This window comes from Saccopteryx leptura, chromosome 2 (assembly GCF_036850995.1).
Source record: "Saccopteryx leptura isolate mSacLep1 chromosome 2, mSacLep1_pri_phased_curated, whole genome shotgun sequence".
In the NCBI taxonomy this organism is placed as follows: domain Eukaryota; kingdom Metazoa; phylum Chordata; class Mammalia; order Chiroptera; family Emballonuridae; genus Saccopteryx; species Saccopteryx leptura.
The window spans coordinates 337,397,350-337,424,498 of record NC_089504.1 but is presented as its reverse complement, the minus strand read 5'-3'; the positions used below and the strand labels follow the sequence as shown (position 1 = coordinate 337,424,498).

Genomic DNA, 27,149 nt, shown 5'->3' with positions numbered 1-27,149 from the left:
TATACTGAGTGAAATAAGGAAATCAGAAAAAGCTAAAAACTATGATTTTACACATAGGTGGGACATGAAACTGAGACTCATGGACACAGATAAGAGTGCAATGGTTACCAGGGGTAGGGGGGAGAGGGGGTTGGGAGAAGGGTGTAAAGAGGGACAAATAAAAGGTGATGAAAAATGATTTGATTATGGGTGATGGATATACAACATAATCAACTGTACAAATGATGTGAAGATGTTTACTTGAAGTCTAAGCATTCTTGATCAATATCACCCTGTTAATTTAATTTTCTAAATCAAAAAATCAAGGTAGCTTATCTCAGAGAATAGAGTTGCCCCTTGGTTTGGCAGATCCTAAAAAAGCATTTGATGGGGTTCAGGACACAAACCTCCAAAACATGTCACCTTGGCATACTGAATATTTTGTTTTTGTTTTGTTTTTTGGTATTTTTCTGAAGTTGGAAATGGGGAGGCAGTCAGACAGACTCCTGCATGTGCCCGGCCGGGATCCACCCGGCACGCCCACCAGGGGGCAATGCTCTGCCCATCTGGGGCGTCGCTCTGTTGCTACCAGAGCCATTCTAGCGCCTGAGGCAGAGGCCACAGAGCCATCCTCAGCGCCCGGGCCATCTTTGCTCCAATGGAGCCTTGGCTGCAGAAGGGGAAGAGAGAGACAGAAAGGAAGGAGAGGGGAAGGAGTGGAGCAGATGGGTGCTTCTCCTGTGTGCCCTGGCTGGGAATCGAACCCAGGACTCCTGCACGCCAGGCCGATGCTCTACCACTGAGCCAACCGGCCAGGGCCGGCATACTGAATATTTTAAGTGGGAGCCTGAGAAGACAGCGGAGGCAGGAAGGTCGCTCTGCCCTTTCCCGACACAGGACCTAAACCCCCTGTGAGCGGAGCCCTCCTTCTACCCAGAAGAGGAGAGCATCCTTTTCTCCAATGACAAGACAAGGAGCACACAGGCCTTGCTAAGTTCCCCTGGTTCCGACACGCAGCTCATACTCTTGGACCTGCCACACTTCCCCACGATGACGGACCGCTCTTCATTAGACCTAGCATAGAAATGCTCAAATCTGGCTGTTTCCTCCAGTCTACATTCCCTCTGAAAGCTCCCCTGTCCCGTGGAACGTACATTCACCGAATCTGTATGCGTTTCTCCTGTTACTGTCAGTGTCATCTTCAGACACAGCCAGGAACCCTAAGAGACCAGAGGAAAACTTTTTCTTCCCCTACGCACCAAAATTATTATTTATTTTACCTTTAGTTGAGAGAGGTTCTGGAAATAGAAACCTTCAGCGGGGGTAGGAGGGTGGGCTGGGTTGAGGAGAAGCCGGGACATCCTTTAAAGAAAGGAAATGGACTTAATGTTTCAAAAAATCAGCAAGGAGTGGGGGAAGTGAGACAACAGAGCTGATGAACGAGAAGCAATTCAGTAACTCCCCACATCTTAGAGCAGATTGAATGTACATTTTACTTAAAAAAGGGGGTGAGGGGGAGTACATACACAGGGAGGAAAACGGGGTGGGGAACAACGATGACCTGAAATAGATTTCTACAATTTCCCCTACAACGATCGGTTTTGTCCGTTGGGCAGTATTTCTCTGCTGGCGTGCAGCTGCTTACAATATTAACAAGGGCAGAGACAGGGAACTGCCAAAGTTTAGGTCCGATGGGGAGGAGAGGGAGTTGTCATATACAATGTAAGTTTACAATACACAGCATTTTCTTAAATGATGTAACGCAGTCGCGGGAAAAAGTTAACAATACTAACACGAGAACAATCAAATTTTTGTTTGTTATCCATGTACAGCAACTAACTGCTTTACAAAAAAGCAAAATAATACAATATATCATCACATGTATTTACAGGGTAGTAAATATACTTTTGTCAAATTTTACACAAACTATTTACAGGTGAATATACTGCATTAAAAAAAATTATGTGGCTGACACTAAGAGTGAATTTTTTGTGTAAGTCCATGTATGACATTGAATAAGACATGCCTCATTATGCCACGGGATGAAGGGAAAATGTGAAAACAAAACTAAAATGCAAACGAAAACCCAAAACAAAAGGGAAAAACCCTAAAGCCCACTCAGCAGGGAGAACTGCTGGCTCTCATTCTGTCTCCCCCGGAGCATCCGCACTGTGGGCTGGAAGCTGACCATCCCGGTGTCCTCGGCACCTGGCTCAGGACCTGCACGCCAGCACCGGGCACGAACAGGTACTGAGCAGAGGGAGGACAGAGCACCCCCACTTTCCCCCGAAGCTAGGGAACCTCGTCTCTGTGTTGGCAAACCAGGGCACATCCCTGGCGCTGGAGCAGTGATAAAACAGGGCGATTATGCACAACAATATGTGATGCGTTAGTGTTTTCCTCTTTAAAAAGTTAGGGGAAACATCTACCAACTAAAAACACATGATCTGTAATGTTCTTTATAGAACTTACAGCAGATTTTACAAAATGGGCAACTTGCTCTGAACTTCAGAATTTCTCATGCAGATTACAGGTATGAGGCCTACAACAGTATTTCATTTTTGGGGGGAAGCATATTGGTAAGAGATTTATGTCATGTTCATTTTAGATAACTTGGAAAGCTAGATTTCCCTCAAAAGTTCTTTAAACGAGGAAAATTTTAAACCTTTGTAAATTTTCAAATTCTCAGGATGGACTGGTCAAAAGGATTTTTGCAGTTCAAAGAAGGCTCAATTTTGATTTGTGCAACGCTGATCATTTCATGAGGTACTTCAAGTGAATTCATTCCATTCATTACACTAGAGGGAAATAATGAATAAATTTAAGAAATATCATACCTTGGAAAATGTTTATGGAAAGATAAATATTTTTAACAGTAAACCTGTGGAAGTTTATTTCTTTTAATGGGAAAAGCAAAATAGCATAATACCCGCTGTCTATGCACCAAACCTACCAACAAGGAGGGAAAAAAGGGGAACTCAAATGATTCCAGGCTCACACCTGTCTTTACTCCAGGACCAGGAGCTGGGAGACCCGTCCCAGGAGCCCTGGGCTGTGCGAGGACCACGACCTGAACAGCGAGTGTCCTTGGCACTGGGTTGTCGATAACCTACTTTTAAACTCAGTTCTAGTCTGAGCTTCCCTAGTCTCAGTTACTCTGTTGTTATAAACATTCTATTCTAATGCAGCTTCTACAATAGTTAAAAACAAAAGTTTAGTTAATTGCACCTGTCTTCCATATTGTCCAATAATTCTATGTCAAAATAGCTATTAATACTAATGTCTTTTTTCCTTTTATTTTGGCAAATGGTTCTTACTTTTCCAGGACTGTAAACAACTTAAAAAAATTAAATTCTTGTTATTTCTGAATATCAAAAGCAATTTTATTTACATTAACATATTACATTGTTACTGTGTGGATAAATGTGAAATGTGTTATATTATTAAAATCAGAACACTTACATGTACCATTATTTATTGATTTAGCTGTGGAATTTAATTTACTGAAATCCACTTAGAAAATAGCACTACAGGAAAATGCCCCCTCCCCTAGGTTTCTCTTCCCCACCCCAAAGCCATTACATCTTAACATATAGGGGGAACCTGCGATGAGGGAGATACTATCTTTTGTAATAAATATAGTTTAGTCCTAAAGCAGAACATCTAGATACTAATATGCTCACTGAAGTCAAGTTATTTTGCATAATGCAGGTTCCCCAGAGAAACTGGACCTGCACTACTATGGAAACCCTGACCCCATTGTAATCCATCCCATTCGGTACAGCAGCAGCTCTTAAGGTCCCCTATTGTCACACTACTGCAGGCTGACCAGTCTTTTCACAGTGATTAGATGCAGTTCTATCATATACAACCCAAATGTTTTGCTAAAGAGATTTTTAGTTCTTTTGGAGGGGAGGAGGAAGAATGCCCGACATTTAAACTATATTTTATCAAAACCATTTTTTGTTAATATACACCATAGTCCCTGTTTCTGGGGAAATTAAACAAAAGCAATAGCTACTCAAAAAATTCCGTACCATTCCATTTTGCTATGGAGATAATGCAAACATCTATAAAGGTTACCTTCTAGGAACAATTCTCAACACTTTGTTCACTGATTACCCTGCTCAGAATCATTCAGGAAAGAGGAGGGGGGGGGGGGAGAATGTATAGTTACTATACTTTGTATAGTTTTGGCTTACAAAAACAAAAAATAACAACTTTTAGCATATTTAAAGATTAAAAGATAATCAGCTGGAAAAAAAACTAGTTTGAATGATTGAGTTTGGATAAGGCCTCAGAACTCATCGCTTTAATTCGGTAATGCTAAGATATATGTGGTTACACTTATTTTCCTGTAATTATTGCTAATATTCAAGTGTTAGTATTTCTTAAGAACCCACTACAAAATAGTACCCCCCCCCCCCAAGTACCTCGCCTGTGGCTTTACGGTGTGAAGTTAGAGAGGCTTGACCTCCATGGTTCCTTCAGTTTTGTAAGGTAAAAAAAAGTCCACAGCTAAAAGTCAGATTAAATATACTGGGGTTATAATGTTATTTCTCCCATAAACTTCTACCTTGAAAAGTGTGTAAATAAGGCTAACATTTTACTTTGTATGATGAAGGGGAACACATAGAAGGCAGAGCCCTGTGCAAATGGCTTTCATAGCTGGCCAGTAGTAGCAGTATTCAATAATCCATCCTCTCTCACAACTGGGATGTAGTTCAAGTGTCCTGACCTCCCACTTTCTTTGAAGTTCTGAACACTTGCTTAAACCAGACACACCAAAAGTAGGACGGGGAAAAAAGTGAAAGGAAAAGCAGCATTAAGTTTAGGCAATGCTTCCAAGAGTTGATCATCTGGCAACATGGCAGACGGGACAGCTCTTTATAAACATGAAGTGCAGCATCACAGCACAGTGACGAAGGGGCCACTAGTGAAGAGCCCACGTCCGTTAAGTCTGTTTGAAAAAGGAAAGAAAGAACACTTCATACGATCTTCTTAATGCTATTACGTTTGAAACTGCCAGCGCTTCTCTGCTTCTGCACCTGGCTTGCGGATCCATGGCGAGTTCGTCCACTATTACAGTGCCCAGTGGTTGGGGACAGTTCAACGTTCTCCTTGTCAATTCCTGGAGGGAAACAGAGCAGCCAGTTACCCCCTCTCTGCTGGTAAGCTCTGGGACCAAATCTTATGACTTGTATACAAGCTACAACCTGGGAGAATTATTTTTGCATATTACATTTATATAACAACTGCTAGAATGTTTATGGAGACCTTGTCACACAGAAAGCCTCACATTTTGGTAAGCAAATTTTGCTATCGCAGCAGAAAAATAGCATTAAAAACAAAACAAAACAAAACAAACCCGAGGCAGGCAGGCTTGAGCTGAGAAAAGGCTAGCAGGCACCAGGGAGAACAAGAACTCCTTCCTGCAAACCACCCCAGAGCTCTCAGCAGAGGTTAGCTTCCAGCCACAGATCCTTACTGGTGTTCACACACAGGACATCTACGCTCTCTAGTTGCACAAGATACTGACATTCGGCATTTCAAAGTAAGGCCAGTGCTTTTTATTTTTTTAATCAGAGTGCCTGTACCAAAGGCACGCAAACATTTACTGAGAAAACAGTATATCACAAAGGTCACCCTGCAGAATTTTGGCTTTGACCTTCTCCGTTATGGTGTCATCTCACATTCTGAACCTTAAACAGATGCTATTCATTCTTCTCACGGAGGAGATTAAACCTCCAAAACTGGGCCCTTCAATCAATTTTACAAATAATCTAACTAGTTACTTCATAACAGTAACCAGAAGCAAAAACAACATATTGTTTACCCCTCAGATTAGCAAAGATGACACATTAGACAGGTAACAGAACAGTGGTTCCCCTGGGGAAATAGTGATTGACAGGGCATAAGGGTGGTTTCCTAGGGGTGTCGGTCATGTTGTTTCTTGGTCTGGATGCTGGAGTTTTAAGTGTGTTTATTTCTTGAAAGTTCATTAGGTTGTAAAGTTATGATCTCTGTACTTTTCTGTCACACTTCAGTAAAACTTACCAAAATAATTAGACTGATTACACTCACCTTTAGCATAATTACTGGTGGGAAAGCAAATAACTAGAGAGCATGTTAGCAATTGGTATCAAAATGTAAAGTACTGATTGATACTTACTGGTACAGAAAGATGCCCATAATTGAGGAGTAAGGGGGGAAAAGGCTGGGAAGACATCTGTCAAATATGTTATCTCTGGATGGTGTTAGTTCAGGCAATTTTTACTTCATTCTTACCTGTACCATTTGATTTTATAAATAAACATTAAAATTGAGAATGAACACCTTTGAGGAGCCACAAATCCTTCACTTGAATTCAGCCTTGACTTCAATTCGGAGATACAGGCACATGGCCTGGATCACAAACAGGCTCAGTAGAGATTTGCTGTCTTGAATTTAGGCATTTGTCAGTATTCACTAATGAGTGACAAATGTCAGCAACATTTGTCTAGGAGCCAAGCGTAGTGATCCAGCATCTTACAATCTGTTCTAGTCTAATCTAATCGTATGTGTAGAAAAATCAATGGAAGGAAACACACCACAGTGATCACAGAGCTTTCCTCTGGGTAAGACTTCCAGATGATTTTTATTCTCTTCTGCATATTTATTTGCATTTTCTCCAGTTATTTAAAAAAAAATTGAAAGAAGGATGCTCATCAAATCCTAATTGTGCCGTGAACTTGCTTGTGCAGGCTCTTTTCACTGCCTTGCCTATCTCTACAAGATAAAATTCAAGCCGCATTTTTTCTCATCTGTTTCCTTCCTGATGCATGCTTCTGTCTACTGCCCAAACTACTTCCTCTCTGCCTTTTCTCCTACTTGATTTTATATGGCATTTATATTTATCACATTCTGCCCTTACTATCACACCTTGTGTATATATCTTATTTTCTCAACTAGAATAAAAACACCAGAAGGGAAAAGATCATTTAAAAAGATTCACCTTTTTGCCTGACCAGGCAGTGATGCAGTGGATAGAGCATTGTCCTGGGACGCTGAGGACCCAGGTTTGAAACTCCAAGGTCGCTGGCTTGAGCGTGGGCTCATAGACACGACCTGTTGATTACTGGCTTGAAGCCCAAAGTCACTGGCAAGGGGTCACAAGCTTGAGCTGGAATGCCCAGGTCAAGGCAGATATGAGAAAGCAATCAATGAACAACTAAGGTGCCACAACTATGAGCTGATATCCCTTATCTCTCTCCCTTCCTGTCTATCTGTTCCTGTCTCTGTCTCTCTCTAAAAAAAAAAAAAAAAAAGATTCATTTTTGTTTTGTTATCAGACCTAGTTGATATCCTTTTCAATAATATTGATTGAACTGAATGCTTCCTTTTTAAATGTACTGATTGTAATTCAGAATCAAAAAGCATTCAACCTCTGATCTCCAGGGGGTAAGGCCAAAATTTTAGTAAAAAAGACAGCTCTTTTTAAAGCTTCCTCCATTTGAACCTCCTCCATCACGAACTCATCAGTGTATTTATTTGATTTGCCATTTCCTTAAACTTGCATGAGGCCTACAAGTTCAAGGTGCATAGTTTCTTTTCTGGGGTCATTTTTAAAATAGGAAATAAGATTCTGGTAAAAGTAAGACTTTTAAAAAAAGAAGGGTTTGAAACATTTAGATGACCATCAGGCGGGCCACAGCATGGGTGACCATTAGGTGGCCCTGCAGCATTTTGCCAGCAATCTGGCTGCCCTGGGCTCTCTTGGGTGGCCCCCTTTGGTGCATACTTGTCACTGTAAGACTGTGGCTCACTTCCCTCTGAGGGTAAAGCAGTTGTCATACTGCAAGGTGGCAATGCTTCTGTCTGAGGACAAGGGCCTGCTCAGTGATATTTTAAGAATTAAAATGATAGAAATTGTAGTTACACAGACTGTCACTAGGGTGAAGGTGACTTCAAAGAAATACTAAGAATATTCCATTTTCTGTTTTGTTAAGCAAATTACCTTCATACTTCTAAGTCAAAAAATTTAAAGCCTTATCTCTTGTTAAAATTTAAAGGTAAAAAGCAAGCCATAAAATTTTACACATGCTATGACTTCAACTATGTAAGGAAAAGAAACTGGAAGAGATGTACCAACCAACATGTTCATAGTGATTGTCTTAAGAGTGGCAGAATTATGGGTGATTTTTTTTTCTTGTATTCTTCTGAATTTCTCCCCCTTCCCCCATAAGCATGTGTTCCTTTTCATTAAAAACATTACCGTGTCCCTGACTCAGCCCCATGACTCATAACCCAAAGCTTCAATGCCGGGTGAGAGGCTCAAGTCCTACTTCTACCCTCAGATTGTTTCCATCTCAGTTCAGTGCATGTTTCTCTGTGTGTGTTTTCTTCCTCGTTAGTGACCCAGCTCTCAAAGTCACACACAGGTAATGTGGCATGACTGGGACTCCTAAGTTCAACTTCACAGCAAAAACTGTTTACACTAAAGATCAAAGGAGAAGAAGGTAACATAAAAATATTGGAGGGACATTTAAAAAATATATATTATACTTATACCAAAATACAGCAGCTTGAAAAAGCCCAGTCACATGAAACAGAACGATCATACTATCTGGTTATGGCATTTAGGTTCTTAAGCACTAGTCTCACTTTGGAGAATTCTGGCAGCGTTCTTTCTTTTTACCCTTTAAAAATCTAGAAACTGCTCTAGATTTGGTGAAGGATGTGGACTCAACATTCTGTAGGAAAAACTCCCAGGTCACCAGCTAGACTGCTCACATGGAGACTAACTCCCCCTGCACTGGTGCACGCTGCCTTTAGGTCAGTGGCAGACCTTCCTGTGGCACGTCTCATCAAGGCCTCTCCCAGGCTTCGTGTTCTGGTCTCTCCTGCCTCCTCACACTGATCTCCCTTCTGACCCGCCGTGGGCACAAAAGCAAAAATCCATGAGGTAAAAGAGACCCAGGAGTCACCATTCAAATGAAATAAAGGTAAAAACACCTGTGGTCCTCACTTCCTAGTTTAAATCGCTCCCCCGCCTACCCCCCCCCCCCCCCCCATACGCTGAGGTCAAACCTGCGACCAGTTACAAACATGCAGGGCAGGAGACGCGGGCAGTTAGTTCTCTACCGCGGTGGATTAACACACGCTATGCTTCGGTCAACTGTGGCGATTACAGATAAAGATAAAACTCTAAATAAAAGGTGTTTTTGGCCAAAATTTAAAGAATCAAGTAAATGGGAAAAATGATTAGGTTACATTGCAGCTGTTTCAGTTACAGCTTGATTTCCTCTGCTCAAACATGAATTCCTTGAAGGCAGGTATCAGGGTTTATTTTGACAACTAGGGACATAGATCCTGCCTGACAATAATTAAAACACTTCATTAAGGAAAATTCACTTGTTTTTTAAAACACCAAAAGTGGGTTTCCCAAACTAGAACCTACTATTTTCCTAACATAATAAAAAGGATTGGACCCCTTCTAGTTCTTGAGAAGTTGAGGGAAAATGGGTTAGGTGACTTGTGAGAAGTTATAACCAAAGTGAAAGCATAAAACCCAGTCTCCCACCATGTGCACAGCAACCCTGGCAGGTCATGACTCTGCCCTGCTTAGCTTATTACATATCTAATAGGGCAAACCCATTCAAAAGTCTTTACACACGAGAAGGCAAATGTGTCAGAAGACTCATTTGTTATATAGATAATGAGGCAAACATGTCAGAAGACCCAGGTGTGAGTCTGGGTTGGATCGGAACTCTTCTTTGGTTCTAGTTCTTTTTATTTTTTTTTTTATTTTTTTTCATTTTTCTGAAGCTGGAAACAGGGAGAGACAGTCAGACAGACTCCCGCATACGCCCGACCGGGATCCACCCGGCACGCCCACCAGGGGCGACGCTCTGCCCACCAGGGGGCGATGCTCTGCCCATCCTGGGCGTCGCCATGTTGGGACCAGAGCCACTCTAACGCCTGAGGCAGAGGCCACAGAGCCATCCCCAGCGCCCGGGCCATCTTTGCTCCAATGGAGCCTTAGCTGCGGGAGGGGAAGAGAGAGAGAGAGGAAAGCGCGGCGGAGGGGTGGAGAAGCAAATGGGCGCTTCTCCTGTGTGCCCTGGCCGGGAATCGAACCCGGGTCCTCCGCACGCTAGGCCGACGCTCTACCGCTGAGCCAACTGGCCAGGGCTTGGTTCTAGTTCTTAATCTGGCCATTAAGGATCCAGTAGTTATTTCAAAGGGTTGTTAGGGGAATCAGATAAGATAATTTATGAGAAAACTTTTTGCATACAGATAAAACAATTAGTATACAAATTAAAATTCTCCTAACAAAAAAGAACAAGTGATGTACTGAAAGGAGTTTTTAGAAGAAAATTCGGCCCTGGCCGGTTGGCTCAGTGGTAAAGCATCAGCCTGGTGTGCGGGAGTCCGGCTCGATTCCCGGCCAGGGCACACAGGAGAAGCGCCCATCTGCTTCTCCACCCCTCCCCCTCTCCTTCCTCTCTGTCTCTTTCTTCCCTTCCCGTAGCCAAGGCTCCATTGGAGTAAAGTTGGCCCGGGTGCTGAGGATGGCTCCATGGCCTTCACCTCAGGCGCTAGAATGGCCCAGATGGGCAGAGCATCGCCCCCTGGTGGATGTGTCGGGTGGATCCCAGTTGGGCGCATGCAGGAGTCTGTCTGACTGCCTCCCGTTTCCAACTTCAGAAAAATACAAAAAAAAAAAAAAAGAAGAAGAAGAAAATTCATGGAAGTTGAATTTTATACAAGAATTTGTAAAATTACTGAAGCTAATGTAAGTAAGCACAAAAAGCAATGTCGTCTTGAAAGGCAACTATAGCTTATGCTATAGTAAATGCATTCATAGATATATGTTAAATATATATTTATAAATATTTCTATTTTGAGTTAAGTATACAAAATAGCTATAATAGTAATTTTAAAAAAATTAATGGATTTTTATCAATTGCTAACACTTCTTTTTCTATTAAGTCTAATCTTTCTACATAATAATTACAGAAGACTAAATGAAAGACATCTTTTATAAATTAGACATAAGTGTATCACATTTTTTTCTTTCTTAGTATTATACTTAGTGTAAGGACCACAATCCTTTTTTTAAAACATGGGTGGTAGAATATACGGCCAGCTTTAATTTATAAAGAAACACTGGGGTTAGTTTTACATTTGGGAAAACAATTATTTCCTAAGCTAGAAACTCTTCCCAAACCACACACCCTTTTCTCTGTTGACTCTCTCAGAGTTTCTTGTTAACCTGCCCATGTTAGTTGAGGACTGGGGCTGCATCTTAAGTGTTCACGGGGAGGATAAGCAGCTCCTTATCCTCTGTCTCCTTGACGTGGACAGGATACGTGGTCCTCAGCACCCAGACCTTAAAGCAGTGGCTTTTTGAGCTCCTCGGGTGCTAAGCCAGACTGTGCTCACAGGGACTGGTGACGAGGCCTCATGCCGTGTGCCCAGGACGAGCGCAGGGAAAGCGGTGTTTCGTGCAAAGACGGTGAAAGTAGAGAGTACCTTGATGAGGAAACAGCTGCATGAAAACTGCGGATTTAGAGCAAGGCAGAGAAGCTTCACAGACACAGAATGGAAGAAAAAACAAAAGTGAGTGATGGCCACAGATTTCTAGAAAGGGTGAAATACTATTAGATACTGGGTAATTATTTCGTTCCCTGGTTTTCGAAGGAATCCAGTTTTAATTATTGATCTCTGAACATTAATTTCCTAAATATTACACTCTGCAAATAAACAGTAGAACTTACAACTTTACAGACAGATGTGTTTTACCATTTTTATTACAATTAAGTATTTTAGTTTAAATTAAAAATTAAACTTAAAAATAAGATTGAAAAATTACCAGAAATTATACTAAGCAATTGCTCAGTCTAAAGTTATTTTTCTCCCTTAAATACAGGGCAATAACAAAGAAAAAGAAAAAAAAAAAAAACAAGAAAACAAGAAAATACAATAAAACAAGAAAATACTAGATAAAAGTCTAGGGATACCATAAGCAGTTCCCTAAAACATTTAACCATTTCAGAGATTTAAAGTAGTCTCAAAGAAGTTTCTCCTAAGAGCGAGACATTTTAAACCTGGTAAAAGTCTGAGGAGTGTTACTGACTGAGAACTAGTCTACAGGCGTACGCTGGAGATATTTCAGGTTTGGTTCCAGACCGTCATCTCAAAGCAAGTGCTAATCTTTTTGCTGGTGGAGCAGCTTGCCTTTAATGTGCTAAAAACACAACATCCATGAAGCACAGTAAGGGAGGTGTGCCTGTGTGTTCAGAGAAACAGTTTGCTGAACTACCACTGTGCACACAGCCGTCAGCACTAGTGGTTTAGGAGTGCGGACAACTCCCAGGTTTTCAATGTCCAGGATGGAAGTCTGTGTTACAGGAGCAAAGTAAATGGGTAACTAAGAGGCCCAACACAGCCCCAAAATAAAGTGAAAGAAGTAAAATTTAAAATAAAACTCAAACAGGGCCCTGGCCGGTTGGCTCAGCGGTAGAGCGTCGGCCTGGCGTGCGGGGGACCCGGGTTCGATTCCCGGCCAGGGCACATAGGAGAAGCGCCCATATGCTTCTCCACACACCCCCTCCTTCCTCTCTGTCTCTCTCTTCCCCTCCCGCAGCCAAGGCTCCATTGGAGCAAAGATGGCCTGGGCGCTGGGGATGGCTCCTTGGCCTCTGCCCCAGGCGCTAGAGTGGTTCTGGTCGTGGCAGAGCGACGCCCTGGAGGGGCAGAGCATCGCCCCCTGGTGGGCAGAGCGTCGCCCCTGGTGGGCGTGCAGGTGGATCCCGGTCGGGCGCATGCGGGAGTCTGTCTGACTGCCTCTCCCCGTTTCCAGCTTCAGAAAAATACAAAAAAACAACAACAAAAAAACCCCCAAACAAACAAAAAAAAAAACTCAAACAGGGCTTTGCTCCAAAAAACTGCGGGTTCATTTACGAACAGTAAAATAAGGTGATCAGAGAAAAAAATTAAAGATCCTTTTCCTAGTAAAAAACATTTAAAATAGATCACAGGCTTCTCTTTTTTAAATCATTGTAGTACACACCTTACATTTTTTGAGGTAAAAAATATATTATAAAACTTTCGCCATAATCATTGACTGGTTTTCCTAAACAAATACCCCTTTGAACTATCAGACTACTTTATAGTACAAGGTACAACATGACAAGTACCACAGAACAAGTCAAAGTAGTTACCTGTGCATACTTTATCGCTCTTACTCTTCTAAAATCTATTTGAGGGCAGTATCATGTCCTACTAGCTCCCTCAACTCCCTTGGGTCTAACAGAGTTCCCTGTATGTAGTAAACAATGAATATCTGTAGGATAAATATCTCGAATTTTATTTATCTTCTACAGAGTACTGTACTGTTACTCTTGTATTTAAAATCTATTAACTTGTATACACATAGAATTTGTGATCAGAAGGAGGTATCTTTAGCTACGAACCCAATACTGAGATCCATAGGAAAAAAACTGCCAAGTCTTTGGTGATCAGGGTCTCTTTCAACTTTGAATGTATCAGGGTGCCTAGTATACACCTAAAACAGGTGTTCAAATGTTTACTTAATTGAATTATAGTGTGAAAAATGTTAGGAGACCTTGGGAGAATATAAATTAAATTTGACATTGGAAATGGATCTATTAATTTCTTTTTAATGAGTACTAAGTCATATAATTACATCTTTATTTTATTACTAATATACTTGCTGTTTACTATCTAAAGAGGATGTAGGGAGACTGTATTTGAAATGCATACTTGAAATGGGTATCATGTACTCAAAATATAGCTTTTAAAAAAGACCTCATTGGCTCTAGTTGGTTGGCTCAGTGGTAGAGCATTGGCCCAGCGTGTGAAAGACCTGGGTTTGATTCCTGGTCAGGGCACAAAGGAGAAGTAACCATCTGCTTCTCCACCCCTCCCCCTTCTCTTTCACTTTCCTTTCTCTCTCTTCTCCCACAGCCATGGCTCGGTTTGAGCAACTTGGCCCAGGCCACTGAAAATGGCTCTGTGGCTTCGTCTCAGGCACTGTGGCCTCGTCTCAGGCACTAAAATAGCTTGTTGAGCACTGGAGCAACAACCCAGATGGGCCTTAGGGGGGTTGCTGAGTGGATCCCAGTTGGGGCACATGCAGGAGTCTATCTCTGCCTCCTGGTCTCTCACTTAATATAAATAAAGAAGGGAAGGGAAGGGAAGGGAAGGGAAGGGAAGGGAAGGGAAGGGAAGGGAAGGGAAGGGAGAAGAAAGAAAGAGAGAAAGAGAGAGAGAGGAGAGAGAGAAAGAGAAGGAAAGGGAAGGGAAGGGAAGGGAAGAAGGAAGGAAGGAAGGAAGGAAGGAAGGAAGGAAGGAAGGAAGGAAGGAAGGAAGGAAGGAAGGACAGACTGACTTCATTGTTCATATCTAAAAGAACCACTCATGGTTTGGCCTTTAAAAAGTCCTATATTTAGCATTTTTAGGTAGGTGGGATTTATTTTCTAGTTTTAATCTTTGTTCTTCAATTCATGTCCAGCTCAGGTACAGTGTACTTAATAACAGATCACAATGTCAAATTGAAAATATTCCTATATATCATAGAGTAAATGTTATGGAGTCTCTTCAGGATTTTTTTAGGCACCTGGGAAAATCTGGAGAGGCAAAGTTTTATGTCCACTTGGGTAAAAGGACCACAATTAACACAAATTTATATGCACTGGGCTCTGACTAGAGTCCACTGATACCAAGTTCAATTTCTAATAGGGAGAGAGTCAGGAGATAGTCATTTATGCATTAAAATTTTTTCTTTTTTTAATTTGTTGACTTTAGAGAGAGAGAGGGAGGGAGAAAGAAAGAGTGAGACAGAAACATTGATCTGTTTCTGTATGTGCCCAGACCAGGGATGAACTGGCAACCTTTATGTATCGGGATGATGCTCTAACCAATTGAGCCATCAGCCAAGAGCAGTCATTCATGCATTTTAAAATATAGATTTATAAAACAGTCCTCCTTGTGCTAAGGGGATAGATAAGTGGGCTATAATTTGTCAAGAAGAATGCATTTTCAGAGACAATTGCTTTATATTAGTGACTCACCACTTCCTCAGAAACTGATGACTAATGAATTAACACCCCAATTTTTATTTAAGTTAGGTTTAATGCTTGGAGGAGGGAGTTATGAGTTTCTCACCTAGCTGATCTGACAGCAGAGAATGTTGGAAACAAGAAAATACAGCTTAGAGGCAGACCCTGCCAAGCACCAGCGATCTAGAAGGCAGTCTTGCACCGACATGGCAAGTTTGCAGCAAAGGGCTGATGTGTGCATATCTGAACTTTTGCTTGTTCACACAGGGCAATGGAACACTCTCCTGCTTAAAGCTCAGTAGACTGGGCACAGGTTGATGTTGGGTGATTTGGTAACAAACCACACAGAGCTTCTTTAAATATGCTGGGACTTGGCTGATGGAATGGAGACAGGGAAACAGTCTGGTTTCTACACAGCTAAGTTGCAAAGCTAAAATGTTGGACTGAATTACGAATCTGGCTAAGATTCATCACTTCTTTTAGCCCACTGGTATCAGCAAACTCAGCTCCATAAACTAGGGAAATAAGGATATAAGATTACATGGAGCTAAAGATATAAAACAGTATACCTAATTGCAAAGTATTAAGTCTTATAAAAGGTACTCCATGGGAGAAATAACAAAAACATAATAATTAGGTACAGAGATAAATCAGGATCCTTTCAGGAAGATGATGAACTCACAATTAGAGATAGAAATGGATTTCATGGGAGAGTAAAGTCACTACTGAAAATATAAATCTTTTCTCTAAAAACTGTAGTAAATTAATCTGGCAAACCAAAGGATACACAATTACAATTTAGAGACTGGAAATGCTGAATACAGTGGTTCTACTTAATTAATTCTATTACTTTTAAAGCTTCAGTTTCTTTTAAGAGTAGTCCGAGGTTTCTAGGGTGCAGGAGTCTATTCAAGCAGCCATCTTTGGAGAACCATTGGAGCCACACAACACCATTGGTTTACAAATGTAACCAAAACCATACATGCTATTCTCGGATTTTTATAAACAATTCTAACTAAGAAGTTGCAGAGTAGTGATACTTTTTTAAAAAGCAAACAATACGGCTGATGTCCAACCAATACAGAACATCAGCAATTAATGAACTAGCAGGAGACCCTGTACTGTAATTTTATTCTCAGCCTGATTATTTTATTGTCTCCATTAGTGGGCAAAGATGGGCAGAAATATCCCTAGCAACTAATTTAGGTAAAAAAAAAAAGAAGTTAAATAAAAACTCAAGTAATCATTTTGACAGGTTTAATAGCACTTTAGTAGCCACAGAGATAAAGTTTGCTCAAAATGAACCAAATTTTAAAAACAAGGGAATTTATAAAGGCAGAGTCTATAAACATTCTCATTGTGGATAATATTATAAACAAGAACTAACCCAGAAAAGAGAGAGCTCTACAGAAGAAAAGGAGTGGTGGACTTAAGGTAAGGCAGATGGAAGTAATGAGACAGCAATCAACAATCAAGTAAGTGGAAATAAAAAAAGGAAGGGAAGGAAGAAAACAATGGACACACCATAGCTACAGAAAGCAATGACTGTGGTAGAAAGGGCCTTGGTTCTAGATAAGAACTGTATGATAAAGCAATTAACTTGGTTCTTCTAAACCTCCACCTCCCTATTGCACATAGCATTGTGAGCCTAGAATTAAATAACCCCTATGATGCCCCAGCTCCAAAATTCTAAGATTTTAAAGAATTCAGAGGCTACAATATTTAGAAGAAACTGGATGTTAACTTTGCCCTCACTTTAACAGTTGGGAAGCAGATCATAAGGAAAGACTATTGGCATATCCTTGGGCAGTGCTTCTCAAACTGGAGTGTACAGCCGTCACCTGAGGCGCTCTCTAAACCCTAGCTTGCTGGCTGGATCCCAGTCTTGTTGGGGTTTCTTGTGCAGGAGGTCTGGAATGAGACTCTATCATAATATGCATTTCTATCAAACTCCCAAATAATGCTGATGCTGCTGGTCTAGGACTACTGGGAGAAACACTGTCCCAGGGAATACATGACAGAGGGCAAATGAATGTGGTTATACAGGGTAGAAAAGTTAGTCTGGTTTATTTCTTGCCAGGGGTGGGCTGGGGGGGGGGCAGTATTGGTGTAGAACCTGGCAAGGCACAGTAAGGTGATTGATAAATAAATGCAGGATCAAATAATTTGTTTCTTTTTCTGACTAAAGCTTCATAAATAACTCTTCATAGAGTTATTTAATATAATGGTTTATAGTGTGAACTGGTATTTGCTAAGTTCTTCAGAAACTTCAAAGCTATCATGCTTAAATGTTCATGCAAAATTGGTATTATAACCTGGTGATTCTATTTACGGATCACGAATATCACAAAATAGTTACAATACATGATTTGGCATTTTAAAATAAAATCTATGCTAATACTTAAAGGTACAGTAATTTTTCCTTACAGAATGAGGTGTTTCATAAGTGAACTTTTCAAATAACGGAACTTTAAACACAAACCCTTTTAAAAAACATTTTAGATAGGTATTTTTCTGAATAGAAAACATGACCCTAATGGAAGCTTCCCTTGAGTACCCAGTCATATCACTCAATGGCATCAGGTCTGAAAAGAGCTGACCCGAGTTGGATGAAGCCATTCACCCACACTGAGCAAGCTGCAATTCTGTAGGCATGCCATGCCTGCCATCTTGTCAGTCTCAGCCCCATGAGCTATTAGCTACATGCTGAATTGGTCTACTTTTCCCACTTGGACCTAAGGGTGACTCCACAGTAGGGAATCTGCTTATGGGCTTTAAGCTGTTATTTCTTTGAGATGGCCTTTCTGTCTGGTTGTTTATTTCCTCTACATTTTCAGGTTGGTGTCTTGATGGTTGAGTTGTTGCTGGCAGCAGGAAGTGGGGTACTACTGTACTTGGTACATTTTTGCTTACAGAATGCTGTATCAGAGACACAGAAGCCATTAGGGCAAAGTTAGTGTATCTAGTAAAGGGATTATAATTCTGTTCACTTACAGGGTAATGGACCTTAGATTGCCTTCCTGCTCACACTCTTAATTTATCAACCTTGGGACACTATGTGAACGCTCTTAACATCTCACTATCTTATGTGTAACTATCTGAAAGTAGAAAGCTTTATAGAACAACAAAATTTCAGTCAGCTAAAGGTAAGGAAGAAATGTAAAATGAAACTCATGATAAAAAGGAGCAAAAACTGCTGAAACTGATAACAAGGGAATTCCTAATGTTGTTAATAATATTGTTCAGATCGATATAAAGACGACATTTACTGACCTGGGGAATGCTGGGAAGTTGCAAGTGAGGTCATGGAATTAGAAAGGTTAAGGTTAGCAGTAATACTAAGCTGGCTCTGCACTGCAGGAGGATAAGGAGATGTGGGTGTCAGGAGGGACTCCTCACTGGTTTCTTCATCAATTCCAGGCAAATACGTGTCAATCAAGGCATCAAGAAATTTAACAATAAGCTCAGCATAGTCTGGGATTTGTGTTTGCTGTAATGGAAAATAGGAAATTATTTTAGCTCCATTCTTTTTTTTTCCTTTTTAATCACCTTTGAGGCCAAAAATGATTAACTCAATTTTTGCTTTGGGCTTAATTTACTATTTTTCCTTGCTTTGTATTTACAGAACATTTAAATAAGGGGCGGAGTAATATTTACAGACTACCATGGGACTCATGACTGGGAATTTTATTTGGTTATACTTTCAGATTCCAGATGAACCTGCAATTACTGGAAGCCAGGCAGAGACAAAGTCCAAATTAATTCTGAGACAACACAATTATCAGGAATGATGTCTAGTCAGTGTTCCAAAACAGAGAAAGCAGGCAGAGCCCATTACTCCAGCTGCCATTTAAAGACCCACTGCGAGAGGCTCAGAGAGTTGCTTGCAAGCAAACTACAAAAATTTCTGCAGGACACACTTATTTCTGTGATTTCAAGCCCATTTTTTTAATGGTAGCCTTTATATAGCATGAGATATTTGATGATAACTAAACAACATAATTTAAATCCCCAATTCTTAAAACTTAGAACAAGGTTTAGATAACTCCTATTGATTTAGCATCCCTGTATCAACAACACTGCACTAAGAACCGTGGGGGGGCCTGACCAGGCGGTGGCGCAGTGGATAAAGCGTCGGACTGGGATGTGGAGGACCCAGGTTCGAGACCCTGAGGTCGCCAGCTTGAGTGTGGGCTCATCTGCTTTGAGCAAGGCTCACCAGCTTGGACCCAAGGTCGCTAGCTCGAGCAAGGGGTCACTCGGTCTGCTGTAGCCCCCCGGTCAAGGCACATACGAGAAATCAATCAATGAACAACTAAGGAGCCACAACGAAGAACTGATGTTTCTCATCTCTCTCCCTTCCTGTCTGTCTGTCCCTATCTGTCCCTCTCTCTGTCTCTGCCAAAAAAAAAAAAAGAAAGAACCGTGAGGGGAAGAAACAGACACCTGCCTTCAAGGAACCTCAGTCAATTTGGAAAGAGTTCATATATAGAAAAAATAACTAAATACACATTTATCTAGCCCTATAACAACTCATGCCAATCAAAGAATAAACTAAATAGAAGCAAATGAAGATAGTTTCAGGGAAGAATAAATCTAATCCAACTGGTTGGAAGACAAAATATTTACATGAGGTAGATTTTTTTCATTATATAACATTTTAAAAATTGAGATTTAATCAATATATAACATTAGTTCCAGGGTATGAGGTAGATTATAACCACAGGTAATGCTCCATCCTAAATACAAGATATTTAAGTGTGTGCATTAGGATGATCAAATATATGAGGGACTAAGGGCAGAAAAGTTTACAGGGTTATCATACCCTTCGGAAAAGTCCAGCATAAATTGAACTGAGTTGTTTTCTGTAAAAACTAATATATAAATATATTAAAGGTGCTGCCTCTTAGAAAAGCTCTTGTGGTAGAAACCTTTTATAAAAATAACTCTGTGTTTACTGTGAATCACCACTCTGGTTTTCAGCATACTGTGTATTGTTAAAGCAGGCACACTAGCAAGAATAAAAATTTTCATTGTGTCAATAGAGAAAAATATATTTTTCTTACCTTTGAAAAGGGTCCTGCAAACCGCCACAAGCCATTAAAACCAAAACCTGCAACAAATCAAATGTTACTCTTATAACAAGCAGAGACTCTTTTACTCTTAATAGAAATTAAGTAAGTTACATAGTTGACAATACAGGAAACAGATACCCCATACTGAAAACATATTTTTAGAATGTGTCAAAGTACAGTAAAACTCACTTAAAGTAAACTCAGTATAAAACCATATTTTCATTTTAAGAAGTGGTCAACCATTATTTATTGAACATAAAATGAAAAGTCAGAGAATGGCACACGGAGAGAGAAGTATAAACAAGACTACCCCTTATAAAGAATTCTTTAGTTAGTGCATTCTATTATAACAGCGCACATGTTAGCAAGGGCATCAACCAGCCTCCTCCCGATACATTTATTTACTTTGCAGATAAGAAGTTTGGTATTGTGGTGGGGATTCTTCATGGTATACCACACTCTGCACAATTCCATGAACTGGATTTAATAAATTTGGATCTTGGCACAATGACAACAGGGTGTTGATCTTAGAGTCCAACAAATTGTGCCTAAAAAACAAGTCAACAGAGGAACATTATAAAGAGAAATTAAACGAAAATATATACTAAAAAACATACTATATAATCCCCAGAACTATGTTATAAAAATGAAGGGAGAGGAGTGTCTTTTACTTTCTGGTGCTTTTCCCAAGTTTTCTACAATAAATTTATGTGTTGCTTTGTTGTTTTTAGTCATCAGGGAAAATATGATAAAAACAACCAACTAGTACTGTCATATAACCATACTTAGCCAAACTGCACCTGGGGACTGTTTGCTCAAGACAAGGTTAGCTTCTGTCTGCCACTAAGCATGCTTTAGGTTCATTTCCTTAGGCTGTTGATATGAATCCAGAAAGCTAAACTAAATGTAATATTAATTAGTGCTTAATAAATGTTGAATCAGATCAAATAAGGCAAGCAAAATTGTTTGGAGGTCATGGAGTATATGATCCAATTCAAACGTAAGAGGAAATGAACTATTTCTAACCAGACTACCATCCACTAAAAATAACCAAGGGCCAACTACTTAAAATTCTGAAAAATTTAAATGAGATTTAACAAAAATAAGGAAATAATGATACTACATAGAAGGCCTAGATTAGAAACAGAACTTCCCCAACTTCAGGGAGAATAAATACTATGAGTCTAATATGATTTTTGCCCTTGAGAGAGAACAAAATTCATCTTCCAAAGAGGAGGTCAATTTTGTGTCTACTCAGCTGTGGATAAATACAAAATCTCTACTGAAAAATAAAACAAACCAGGTATGCTGGTGTATAGTACTCTAATGGTTTGCTCCTAAGTAAGGGAATGAACAGTGCTCATCATGATGAGTCACTTCAGAAAATCAACAAGATTAAACAAAAATGCTTTTCCTAATATCTGTTATGCCCAAACTAGTCTTCACCCCATGAAACCACTGTCTCTGAGCTAAAATCACTATCACACTATCTTACGTTCCCCTCTCCATAGCCAGAGAACTTTACTGGGTGGTACTTTCCCAAAGCTTTTATAAAACATTTGGCTTCAAGACCGACACAACAATTAAACACAAAAGCAAATACTTACACAACAGGAAAAACTTTGGGGAAAACAACACTGGCTTCTGCTAAGTACTCATAAAGGATTCGCTGATCAAACTCATCCGTGGTATATTTTACCAGAGTAGCCTGCCAAGATGAAAAAAAGTGCACAAATCATTGTATTCTGTGGCTGAACTGCTATCTGTTTGGAGAAACAGAAGATAGCCTTCCTTTTACGTGTTTAATATTTAAGAACCTCCTAAGAGGAGACAGGAACAAAAACTTGAGAGGGGGGGACCCTCAAAAAGCAAGAAACCTTACCAGAACAGTAAGAAGGAGTGCCTGGATTTTTGGATCAGTAAGTACTTCTTCATCCAAGAGGACATTTGATTCTGACACTGAAACTTTACGTAAATGTGGGTGCTGTTGTGCTGAGGAAATCCTTTGAGTTTCTGCAGTAAGATATGGATTAACATGATCAGTGGTATTAATCAGATAGACACACTAGATACCACTTCACCTAACATATTTTAATATTACTTCTAAAATTCACTAGTTTTTTAGTAGAATATCAACTTAAAATATCAACATAAACATCATGCAGAATTACTATTCGTCTATACAAAAGTTTTGGCTATCTGTTTTCAATGCTGTATAGTTTGCTTCTTATACAGGTTTCAGGATAACAGTCATTTTAAGAACTGTATAGCTTATCTTTTGAAAAAGAGCAAGTGTTTCTATATTTCATCCTAAAGATTCTAAGAAATGGCTAGAAAGCAAATATGGCTTTAAAATGCTCTTCCACCTCATTTTCAATTATCTAGATTGATTATTAACTTTGTTTCTCACCCATTTCATAATCAGTTTCTGCTACTCTCCTCATTTTGGGGGGTGTTGTGATCCCTGATTCCATTTCTTGCCTTTTTGGAGCCTTTGTGTCTGATATCAAGTGGTCAAAACTTTTCCTTGTTCCTATAAACAAAAGTTACAGAATATGGAAGTTCATTAACCACAGCATCTGTGATCAGGATTATACAAAAAAGAAAATATTTGGACACAATGTATTTAAGTTTTCACTTAAGGACCCAAAGAAAGCTCAAACATATCCCTGGGGCAGGGATTTTCTCCTGTATTCTCCATCTTCTCAAGGATTTCTGGCCCCACAGCTTTCTGTTTCAGGACAGGATGCACCTTATTGATCCAAATTAAAGTGAGATTACATTCACTACACTGGACCGCCAGTTGGCGGTGTTTCGTTTCACTAAACGAAACACCGCCAACAAGTACAATATTTGATAATAACTGAATATGGTGTATGCACTGTTCAGTAGGAAAGACGTGTCTGAACAACCTTTCTACAATTTAAGAAATTCTGCTGGTGCCAAGAGTTAACATATGAAGAGCTTCCAAAAGTAGGCAAGTTCAAAGTTCGATTTTAATTCTTCAAGCTTTGAAATAAGATCTGCATGCCTGAAAGTACTAAATAATAGATTCACTGCAAGATGCTTCAAACCAGCAAACAGTACCACCTCCCAGCTGCCTTTGAGTTTCTCTAATCATGTATTGCACTAATGTTAAATAGCTTTCTCTCATTTAAAGTAAAAGTATAGAAACCGGATTATTTCGAACTTGCACTAAGACCTGTCCATTCTGCTTCAGAAATCGATCCCAAACCTGATTCTTCTGCTCCATTCTCCCGTTCTTGACCTGGCACAGGCCTATACCAGTCTTTGTTTGGAATGCTGTATTAACCTCTTAAATGGTCCTCTTGCCAAAAGTCTCTTCCTATTTCTCCACATTGTAGACAAAAAACCTACTTAAAAAAAAAATTAGGTAATGTCCCTTTCCCTACTTCAAGATCCCTGCTAGATATATGATAAGGCTAAAATCTCTTAACATGGCACACAGTCTCCCAAAATTGAGTTCCAATCCTCTTCTAGCCTCATCTGCTACCCCACTGCTTCTCCTGACTTTTCTTTATTCATGTTATTCCCCTCCTCTTAAATGCATTCCTTCCTTGTCTTATGTCTACCTGGCAAGAATGTATTAAATCTTTAAGACCCAGTTCAAACATTACCTCATTTCCGCAGCCTTTCCTAATTTCCCCAGATTCTCATTCCCCTAATCAAGATGTATGACTTCCATGGTTCCTGGGGATGTTATTATTGGCTGATCATAAGTCTCAGCCATCAAACTACGAGCTCTTCAGAGCAGAGACCGTAACTTTTTCATCCAGCACATGGGTTGAATGAAATCAATATTCTGAAATCAGTTTTTCATTTACAACTTCCTTGGCATGAAAATCCAAAATTTTAAAACACAAAGTAACCAGGAAACTCTTGGAAGATTATTATGGCAAAGTGTAAACAGAAAGGAACTCAAATAAAAGGTAACAGCCTTGGGTGACTGGTAACAGTGATTAACATTCACAGTTTCAATTTCTTTCATGGTTTACTGGCAGGCTATTATTTAAACAAACAGTCCAATGTTTGTTTAATGATTTCTTTATGAACACAAATTTTCCCAGCACCTAAAGATACTTAAAAATATATATACTTGCATGGATAACTGAAACCCACTGAGCCATCCTTAGTGCTGGTGAGTGAAATATGGATCCCAATGTATTGCAGTAATAACAAACATTTTAGCCAAGGTTGTGTAAGAGCCCCTCTGCATTGCCTCTGTGGTGAGGGGAATCGGCGAGCTCTCTCATTATTTACTTTCAGCTGTTGAGAAGGGAAAGGGTCTCACAGCACGTTAGGTCCACTTCCACTGACAAATGTTGATGCAGCTGAGCAATCTTAACTGTCAAGAATCGTATCTTCTTGCCTAGCCTGTGGTGGCGCAGTGGATAAAACGTCGACCTGGAATGCTGAGGTCGCCAGTTCAAAACCCTGGGCTTGCCTGGTCAAGGCACATATGGGAATTGATGTTTCCTGCTCCTCCCTTTGTTCTCTCTCTATCTCTCCCTCTCTCTCTCTCTCACCTCTCTCTCTAATAAAAATGAATAAATAAAATCTAAAAAAGTAAATAAATAATAAATTTTTTTTTAAAAAGAATATCTTCTTATAGTAATGAGAAATCTTATCCTTCTGTCTCTTTAAAGAAAAGATGGCAAGCAGTATTACTACAGCTTCCTCCCAGACTGATGTAGTCTACTCTCAGACGCTAACTTTAGGAACTACACTGTACAGGCCCCGCATCGGAGTGCAGCCAGACTCCTCTCCCGGGAGTAGCTGATGTCCCTCCTACTCCCACTGCCCTGCTGCCAGGCCAAGGCAGAACAAAACAAGGACGCCACAGTACTGAGTCTAAGAGTCAGAAAAAACTTTTAATATCTCATTTTCATTCTGCTATCTTAACTGATCTATCAAACTCCCTTATAATTGGCATCAAATACAGGAAATTTTGATAATTTTAAATAGCTTTAAATAATTCTCCAAAGTGAAAGTATCTAAGCATTTAAAAAAATAATTCTAAAAAATTCTACATAATTAAGAGACACTAACCAAGCAACTTCTTCGTGTTGGCCTGAGAAGGCTGCCCCATGTCCAAGCTCATGGACTTTCTGGCTCGGGGACTCGTCTGGCCCACAGTTGGATACGTGGCTGCAAGGTACCCTTCAGAACCTTTGGGAGAGGACCACGGCTGATTCTCCTTCAGTGTCCTGAGAGAGTAAACCAATTGAGAAGAATTAAACAACACGGTGAGGAATACAAACATTGGTTGCCCCTCCCAATTAGCAGTTCTATGACAGCAATCAATTAATTTTAAAATTGTGAATTAAAGGGCTTTAGGGTACTCTTTTTTTTAAATTGTAAAAACAGTTTTATTTTACACTTAGCAATTAGCAATAAAAGAATATTTAAGCACTATAAAATAGTCCTCTGCAACTACCTTACATCTAATGGGTTTTTTTTTAATAAATAAATTTTTATTTTAATGGGGTGACATCAATAAATCAGGGTACAGGGTACATACTCTTAATGTACCTCCAGAAATTTTCCACTCCCTTGCCATGGTATTTTATCCATAGTAGGTACTCACTGATGCTCAATAAAATCATTCTATACTGATTTTTAAATCAGAGAAAATAAAATCTAAAAAGGCAATTGTATTCTTAGTTCAAAAACCAAGAAAATCAGCCTTAATTTGTACTTGAACAGGGGAACATGCACAAACTCACATTCTCCTTTCCAAAATAAAAAGGGCACATCTCAAAGAAATATAATCACAGGAATGACTGAAGAATAAGACCACTGAAAACCAAGTATGCCCGGGAAGCTTCTGCACATATTGTTAAGATTTTAGTGGGAAATTATTGGGGGCTTTTAGTCAAAAAGAGGGATGTTAATATCTTGAATGATAAAATATGACAACTTTCCTATGTTCAGTACTACTTAATACTTAACACTTATACTTTCATTTAATCGAAAATATAGAAAAATCCCCAGCTGATGACACTGTCATGTAATTTCTCTGTTACAGAGAAAAACATACTATCTCAAAACCACATATACCAGCGGACATAACTTTATTATCTTATAACCTAAAAAAAACTTTTAAGTAATTTTAATGTGATACAAGTAAATACACTGCTCACAAAAATCAGGGGAGATTTCAAAATGAATATGAAGCAATAAAATACCCCCTAATTTTTGTGAGCAGTATATAACAAACGCACTGGTGTATATATTTCTTCTACAAATCTGTATGGCTTACTTTTTCTTTTAAATTATTAAGCATGTAATATTGCTTATATTTCATGCTAGTTTTTTCCTAGTCCCTTTCCTGTAACCTAATACTTTTAAGATAATTTCTTTTCATTATTCAACTGGTGTGTGCTTAAAAGAGGCAAACCAATGTCAACATTAGCACATGAGATTAGAAGAATTAATATTCCTACTACTAACTCACATAAAATACTGTATATTTATAAAATTAGGTTTGATTTACACACTCTTTCTAGATTAGCTCTGTATTCCCTGCTGGATTTTCTGCTGCATGCCTCTATTAGCATATTAAACTGAGACTTGATCGTGATTATGTGATTGTGGGAGAAGTCGTCCAATTACCGATAGCTTGGGTCACTGTGGTGAATGGGATATGTATCCATAGGAACGTTTTCCATTGAAAGGTCAGTAAGAAGGAGAGACTTCCTATGTTTTAGGCTGCAGCGACTTCGAACCTCCTCAGACACTGTGAGTAGAGCTAAGAGGAAACAGTAGGCAGATTAGAAAATTTTATAAATCAGCAGTTGACTTAAAACAGGACACACTTCTGTAAAGGATAATAGCTGTTCAACTGCATATAAGGAATCCCAGGGAGTGCAAGGTTTAAGGATATAAAACAGAGGACAGGCTTACAGTCTGTTTTGGAACACTATACATAAACATGAAATATACAAAGAAACTCAATAAGCATCTTATATTTCAAGTCCTCTAATATACATCTGATCTTAGTGAA

General features: G+C 39.6%; 1 protein-coding gene across 5 annotated transcripts in view; it reads right to left on the bottom strand.

Annotated features, from left to right (window-relative positions):
• Positions 1-2,553: 2,553 nt before the first annotated feature.
• The window catches only part of NF1 (neurofibromin 1), a 238,987-nt gene continuing 214,391 nt past the window's right edge, over positions 2,554-27,149 (bottom strand). For 4 of the 5 annotated variants that reach the window (XM_066363768.1, XM_066363764.1, XM_066363766.1 and 1 more), the window contains 9 exons: positions 26,759-26,894; positions 25,193-25,350; positions 22,533-22,655; positions 22,005-22,135; positions 21,730-21,830; positions 20,528-20,670; positions 20,114-20,160; positions 18,321-18,537; positions 2,554-5,110 (listed from right to left, as the gene is read on the bottom strand). In XM_066363768.1, coding sequence (XP_066219865.1) covers positions 4,968-5,110; positions 18,321-18,537; positions 20,114-20,160; positions 20,528-20,670; positions 21,730-21,830; positions 22,005-22,135; positions 22,533-22,655; positions 25,193-25,350; positions 26,759-26,894 — 1,199 coding nt within the window. In that variant the 3' untranslated portion in view covers positions 2,554-4,967. The remainder of the gene's footprint in view (positions 5,111-18,320; positions 18,538-20,113; positions 20,161-20,527; positions 20,671-21,729; positions 21,831-22,004; positions 22,136-22,532; positions 22,656-25,192; positions 25,351-26,758; positions 26,895-27,149) is intronic. The other variant, XM_066363767.1, reaches the window with a different exon arrangement.